Source organism: Danio aesculapii, chromosome 3 (assembly GCF_903798145.1).
Source record: "Danio aesculapii chromosome 3, fDanAes4.1, whole genome shotgun sequence".
Lineage (NCBI taxonomy): Eukaryota > Metazoa > Chordata > Actinopteri > Cypriniformes > Danionidae > Danio > Danio aesculapii.
Window position 1 is genome coordinate 59421376 of NC_079437.1, and position 6940 is coordinate 59428315.

Consider the following 6940-nt stretch of genomic DNA (forward strand, 5'->3'; position numbering starts at 1 on the left):
CTAAAAATAACATTCTCCAAATGCCAAGTGCTTTTAAAAATGACTTATTTTTTATACCAGTTTTCACCATTCATCACTTACTTCAACTTGCAATCTGATTTACTCTTGGTATGATGTGATTTTTCATTAACATACCAGCCAGCTTTATGAGAAACCGCAACCTAATACCTGGTTTGAATTGAGTTATAAGATGCTGTGATACTGTGAAAGCTGCAACAGTGAATAATATCAAGCTTGTGTATCCAGAGTGCATGGATTTACTGGAAAAATGCGGCCAAAAAAATAATTCGGAAAAATCTAATTACTAATACAACAGTCTCCTAGAAAAGTCCAGTCACTGAATGATTTTTGATTATGCTTCCTCCTAAATTGTGTTCCGTACGATCGTTCGTGAAAACTGTCTCATCATACCTTGATGTGATTTTCATATTGAGTTTATTCTGCAGCATTGTGATGTAGTTGTATGACTATATGGCTCCTTTATATTCTGGCCACTTTATTAGGTACACCTGTCTAACTGCTTACTAACGCAAATTTTCAATCAGCCAATCACATGGCTCCAACTCAGTGTTTTTAGGCATGTAGACATAGTCAAGACTATCTACTGCAGTTCAAACCGAGCATCAGAATGGGGAAGAATGGTGATTTAAGTGACTTTGAACGTGGCATGGTTGTTGGTGCCAGACGGGCTGGTTTAAGTATTTCAGAAACTGCTGATCTACTGGGATTTTCACGCACAACCATCTCTTGGGTTTCCAGAGAATGGTCCAAAAAAGAGAAAATATCCTGTGAGCGGCAGTTCTGTGGGCGCAAACTCCTTGTTGATGCCAGAGGTCAGAGGAGAATGGCCAGACTGGTTCCAGTTGATTAAAAGGCAACAGTAACTCAAATAACCACTCGTTACAACCGAGGTCTGCAGAAGAGCATCTTTGAGCAAATAACATGTCCAACCTTGAGGCGGATGGACTAAATAAGTAGAAGACCACACTGGGTGCCACTTCTGTTAGGAAACTGAGGCTACAATTTGCACAGGCTCACCAAAACTGGACAATACAAGATTGAAAAAACGTTGCCTGGTCTGATGAGTCTCGATTTCTGCTGCGACATTGGGATAGTAGGGTCAGAATTTGAACTGCATGTCAGTATGGACCAAAATCTCTGAGGAATATTTCCAGTACCTTGTTGAATCTATGCCACGAAGGATTAAGGCAGGTCTGAGGGCAAAAGGCAGTCCAACCCGGTACTAACAAGGTGTACCTAATAAAGTGGCCGGTATATTTACTTATTTAACTGAGATATTGTTGATTAGATCAACCTGCAGAGTACCAGAGACTATGCTAGTATTAAAAAGTCTACTGGTGTGTGTTATATAACATGCATTTAGTAATATAATACACAGAATTAGCTATTAAAGAACAGAAACTAAGCTTATTCGTGCACTGGAACTAATAATCAACATTAAAATGGTTAATTTAACCTCATCCCAATAGGGAATACCATCCAAAATTAAGAATGCATGATTATAAGCTGTTTGCAATCAAAAAATGTCCTTATAATGGAAGTATTTGGGGCAAAAACAGCCCCTAACATAGCGAAAGGGTAGTCAATTTTCCCAGAGTGTATTGTTTTTGAAAAAAATCAACACATTTTGCCAAAATATGTGTCAAAATAATATTTGTCAGCAAAAATCCTTCCATTTGCTGAGGCACATAAAAAGTTGTTGCCAAATTCAGACTCAAAATCACCCCAAAGTGGATGAAAACCACTTTTGATACCATTTTTTACACAATTATATGAATAGAAAGTTGAAAATAAATGCATTTATTTGGAAATATGTAGTTATGCAACATTATAAATGTCTTCACCATCACTTCTGATCAATAAAAGTATCTCTTTTATAAAAATCGTACCGATCCCATACTTTCCAACGCATGATCATCTGTCCTCATTATAACATGACAAGTGTGTTCGTTGCAAATGGAGGCATGCTAGCTATTTTGTTTTTGTTTTTGGTATAACAATTTTATTACAAAATTTAGACCTTTATCATCTCTCAGTGCTGCCATGCTTTTAGCATATAACAATACAGTATAAAATCTCAACCCAAAAAGAGCTAATAAAAGCAGTTTTCCATTGATGCTGTTGCAGCATTTCGATGTTCATGCTGATTTTTCTGTACACGTAACATTCCTTGAAAAGTACAAACACCTGCCAAAAACACACCACGATTTAAACGACTTGGATTCGCCGGCCTGAACATTTGAATCATTACGAGGTGTAATCAGAAGTTACACGAGAAAAAAATAGAAGAAAAACAACCGATGAATAGAAGTACACTGCAAATAATGACAAATGTGTCGAGTTCTGATCTTTTTTCAACAGCCCAAGGCACCCAGGCTTGAAATATGTTGGCAATTTTTAACAAACCCACACACACACACACACACACACAACCAAAAATAGAACAAACGAAAAAGCTTGAAGCAGAAAGTGATCAGACAGAACAAAAGCATGAGGGAAAAAAAACACACACTCATCTTTGCTCGTTTTACATTCTACATCCGAAAAGTTCACAGTGAGTATCCCAGGCAGTGGGTTAGATCTAGCTAATAATCCTGACGGAAACGTTAACGCTAAGTGGTTCGAAGAAATCTACTCGCAAGGACTACATGGCTTCCTGTTATTTACGAATGATCCAGGCTGTAAAGACGGACGTCGTAATCGTGTTTAAGTAGTTTTCCAGTAAGGCATTTCTTGCCCCCAACGAACGACCAGAGAAGAGCGGGAAAAAAATAAATAAACACAGTGCCATCACGCTTAAACCTTTCATTATTTCCTCCTTCAAATAAATGACAACAAAACTTGATTGTTTTCAAGACTGAGAAGTGTTAAGAGACGAGGAATATTAAACACCTAGAAAACTCCATGTCGGTTCTTGATTGCGAATGTTTCTTTTAAAGATGGATGGATTTGGTAACAGACACCTGGTAACTCGTATCTCTCATCGGCTGGGAGATTTCTGTGCTCGTGTTATTGTTCAGTTCAGTTGGCGACAGGCCTCAAATGTCCACTTGGAAGCTCCTCCGTAGATCTCGATGCTGGTTTCCAACCAGGAGAAGACGTTCCCCACTTGCGCTTTGCTGCTGCACGTGGCCAGGTTGTAAATTTCTCCCACCGACAGCTTTCGGTCCCAGATGTTGAAGTTGGCCATGTCGCCGACGAACGCTTGAGTGGCGTCAAACCCTCCACCGAGAGTGTCCTGTGGAGGTGGATAACATTTATTTGAGATCCTGAGAAAAACAAACTGAATGCCTTCAAAGACACATGATTAGTCCCTGTTAACCTTTGAAGCTATAATCTGCCCCATAAATGATTCATATATGCGTTTCAACCCAACAGGGCTTTGAAGGTCTCTCCATTTAAACTCTTCCTGTCTATGAGGGGATTTTGGAACTGAGAGTTTGCATTTGGTAACTTCATTCATTCATTTGTTTTCCTTTGGCTTAGTGCTTTTATTCATAAGGGGTCGCCACAGCGGAATGAACCTCCAGCGGATGCCCTTCCAGCTGCAACCCAGTACTGAAAAACATCCATATACACACAGTCACACACATACACTAAGGCCAATTTAGTTGATCAGTTCATCTGTACTGCATGTCTAACCCATGCGAACATAGGGAGAACGTGCAAACTCCATACAGAAATGCCAACTGACCCAACAGGACTCGAACCAGGAACCTTCTTGCTGTGAGGCGACAGTGCTAACCACTGAGCCACAGTGTCCCCCAATATAACCAACTATTGTAACACTGGAACTATCAGAATTCAATTACTACAATAATTACCATAGAGGTCAATCTGACCGTTCTCATATAAGACGTCATATTGTCTCATCATTTCCCAGTACTGGGTTGCTGCTGGAAGGGCATCCGCTGCGTGAAACATATGCCGGAATAGTTGGCGGTTCATTCTGCTGTGGCGACCTCTGATAAATAAGGGACTAAGCTGAAGGAAAGTTAACGAATTGTTTCATCATATTTACATTCAAAGCTTCTATTGAGATATTAAATTTAAGCTTTGAATCTCGATCTTCAAATTTTAGGAAGCCATACAATATTTTTGGTAATACAGCCTATAAATATGTAGTTCAAGAGTTCACACTTGAGCTTATAATCAATAAAGCAAAATATCCTCGAGCCCGGGGCTCCCTCCCGTTAGAAGGGCGAGAGCGGAGTTCGAGCTCAGGTAGGTCTCGACGACTCCCCTGCTTGTCGCTGCGTGAGAAGTGTAAACTAGTGTTGTTTTCGATGATAATTTGGTTTAGTCGATTGGCTATGGTTTATGTTTTTGGATGGTGGGAGGAAACCGGGGGAAACCCACCCGAACACTAGGAGAACATGTAAACTCCGCAGAGAAACACCAACCAGCCCGGTAGGAGGTTGGACCAGCGGTGTTCTTCCTGTGAGGCAACAGTGCTAGCCACTGGGCCACCGTGTCGCCCTATCGGAAAAAGGGGGAGGAAGTAGGGGTGGAAGGGGGGGAAGCTTCAAGACGAAGATAACTGGAGTGAAAAACTCTGGCTATTTATAATGCTTCCGTAATCATCTAATGGGTCAGATTACGGAGCTAATGAGGAGCCGGCCGTGTTGATCATAAGCACGTGATCCTCTCGAAATTAGTTTATAAATAAACCACACTTAAGCTACTAGACCGCTCACGAAGGCCCGCACCTCACTTCCATTTTCACGTTCACAAGCAGGAGGGCAAGGTTGTTTCACAGCACTGAACATTTTTGAAAGATTTCTGAAGTAAAATTTAGTTTCTGCAGGAGAATGTTATGCTTTTGTTAACAGGAAGTTGCTAGGCAACAGAGGCATGCATATTCAAAGCAATGAGCTAAGAATGACCAAGAGGCGACACTCAATAGAACGTTCCATTGCAACAGCAGCGCCCAGCAACAGCTCCGGATTCTGCCATTTTGGAGTGAAAGCGATCAGCTGTCCATTGGATCTTATTGCTGTCGTGATGGCAAGCAGCTGATTTGTTTTTTGTTTATTTATTTAAAAAGCGCATTAAAGCTTGTGATACAACCTGAAAGACGACAATACAACACTTACTATCACAATTATCAGCACTTTTAACTGTTTATTTTACAGACTTATAATATGCTGTTGTTCTATTGGAGTTTTCATTCCAAAATGGCCGCCGCGCCATCTAGTGGCTGTTACCTAAATTGCATTAGAGCGTCGCCTCTTGGTGATTCTATGCTCTTTGTTCAAAGTCACAGGAAAAGTAGCAGACACTGAAATGATTGCGGTCAGTTTGACTACGCTATGGTAATTAAACGTAAAAAAATACTCTTATCTCTTTTGCTCTCATAAAATAACAACGTTAGAAAGAAATATACACAAATTGAGGAAAAGTTAAAGTATTATTGATATGTGGGTTTTAATTTAACAGCTAAAAACAGTCAGGATTACCGCCTCGTAGTTCTAGTGTTAATAAACGTACTGATTTGCCTGCTTAAATTTTCATCGCATTTGCTATTGTTCAACATTTTGTGAAGAAAAACGTTTTTCAATAGGAGTCCACCATGACTGGGAGTTTCACTTATAGACAAAAGTGTCACACACATTCAAATTGAAAGCGAACATTCAATACAATTACTAACACCAGTGCTGCTTTATTTAAATTTTTTAAGTAATTAAAAAGTCATTTGAAGTCATTTCTGATTAAACTGTTGTTTATATATTGCTATTACACAGCTTTCTTGAATAGTTGATTCTGATAGGTCAATCACGACATTCCAAGATTTGTTTTGTTAGGGATAAAACACTCGCAGTCATTAGTAAACCATTCAAAACATGCTCCTCTCAACGCAAAAAAAAAAAGTTTGGTGTGATCAAGGCCTTAAGGTTAACGCACACTGAATCAGAAATTTTTGTCTGTAATTTTCATACGTAAAAAAAGTTAATTCGAACTCACGTTGTGTCAATCGTTCTGACACACAGCCTTCGAAATTTACGTCCGTCAAAAAAAATCGAGTTTTTTTTTTTTTTTACATATTTCGTATATATGGTTAGTTTTGATTTCATGTGGGCTTCATGTTACAACAAATCATATCTGTTAAAGCTGTAATTTAAATCTTTATTCTGCAGGGCAATATTGGATTGTTCTTATTGTACCGGACACAAGCAGAGCTGCCTGTTCAATTTGACCACAACGAGGTGTTTACAAGACAGCGTTTGTGTTTCCTGCCTGTAGGAAGAGATCCCTCATGGGAAACAGCCTACGATAGCTTAAAATACGGCTCTGGAGGAAGCTGGCTGTTTTGGAGCAGAGCCCTTCTGTATTGTTCGCTCATCTTTAAATCATCTTAAACTCCCGCACTTTACTGTATTGACGGGTAAATTAGGGTTGAACAGGAGATGCGTACCTGCTCTTGTCCCAGGATCAATACCCCCTGTGGTTTGATTGGATGGTACGGGGCGAGGCTGTCCCCGTTTCCCCTCATTACTCCGTCCTGATAGGCTTCCCACACGCCGTCTCGAGTCGTCCAGGTGACGCAGATGTGATGCCACTTCCCATCGTTTATCAGGAATGGCAGCTTAGCAACCTGAGAGAGAGAGAGAGAGAGAGACTTAAACAACGGCTTCATTCTATCTTTCTTTCTCTCTGTCTGTCCATTATTCCCTCTCTCCCTCCCTCTGTCCATTCTCATTTCCTTCCTGTCATGCATCCATCTATCATTTTCTTCCTCCCTCGCTCTATCATTCTATCTATCTATCATTCTTTCTATTGTTCTTTCTGTCAACATATTCATCCATTCATCCTTCCATTTATATTTTTTCCCTTCCCATGCATCCATCCATCCATTCGTCTATCTATCTATCTATCTATCTATCTATCTATCTATCTATCTATCTATCTATCTATCTAT

General features: G+C 39.9%; 1 protein-coding gene across 1 annotated transcript in view; it reads right to left on the reverse strand.

Moving 5' to 3' along the window:
* Positions 1 to 1805: 1805 nt before the first annotated feature.
* Positions 1806 to 6940, reverse strand: part of nptx1l (neuronal pentraxin 1 like) — a 16324-nt gene continuing 11189 nt past the window's right edge. Inside the window, exons 4-5 of the mRNA XM_056454336.1 lie at positions 6437 to 6616; positions 1806 to 3259 (exon numbers count right to left, since the gene is read on the reverse strand). Coding sequence (XP_056310311.1) covers positions 3038 to 3259; positions 6437 to 6616 — 402 coding nt within the window. The 3' untranslated portion in view covers positions 1806 to 3037. The remainder of the gene's footprint in view (positions 3260 to 6436; positions 6617 to 6940) is intronic.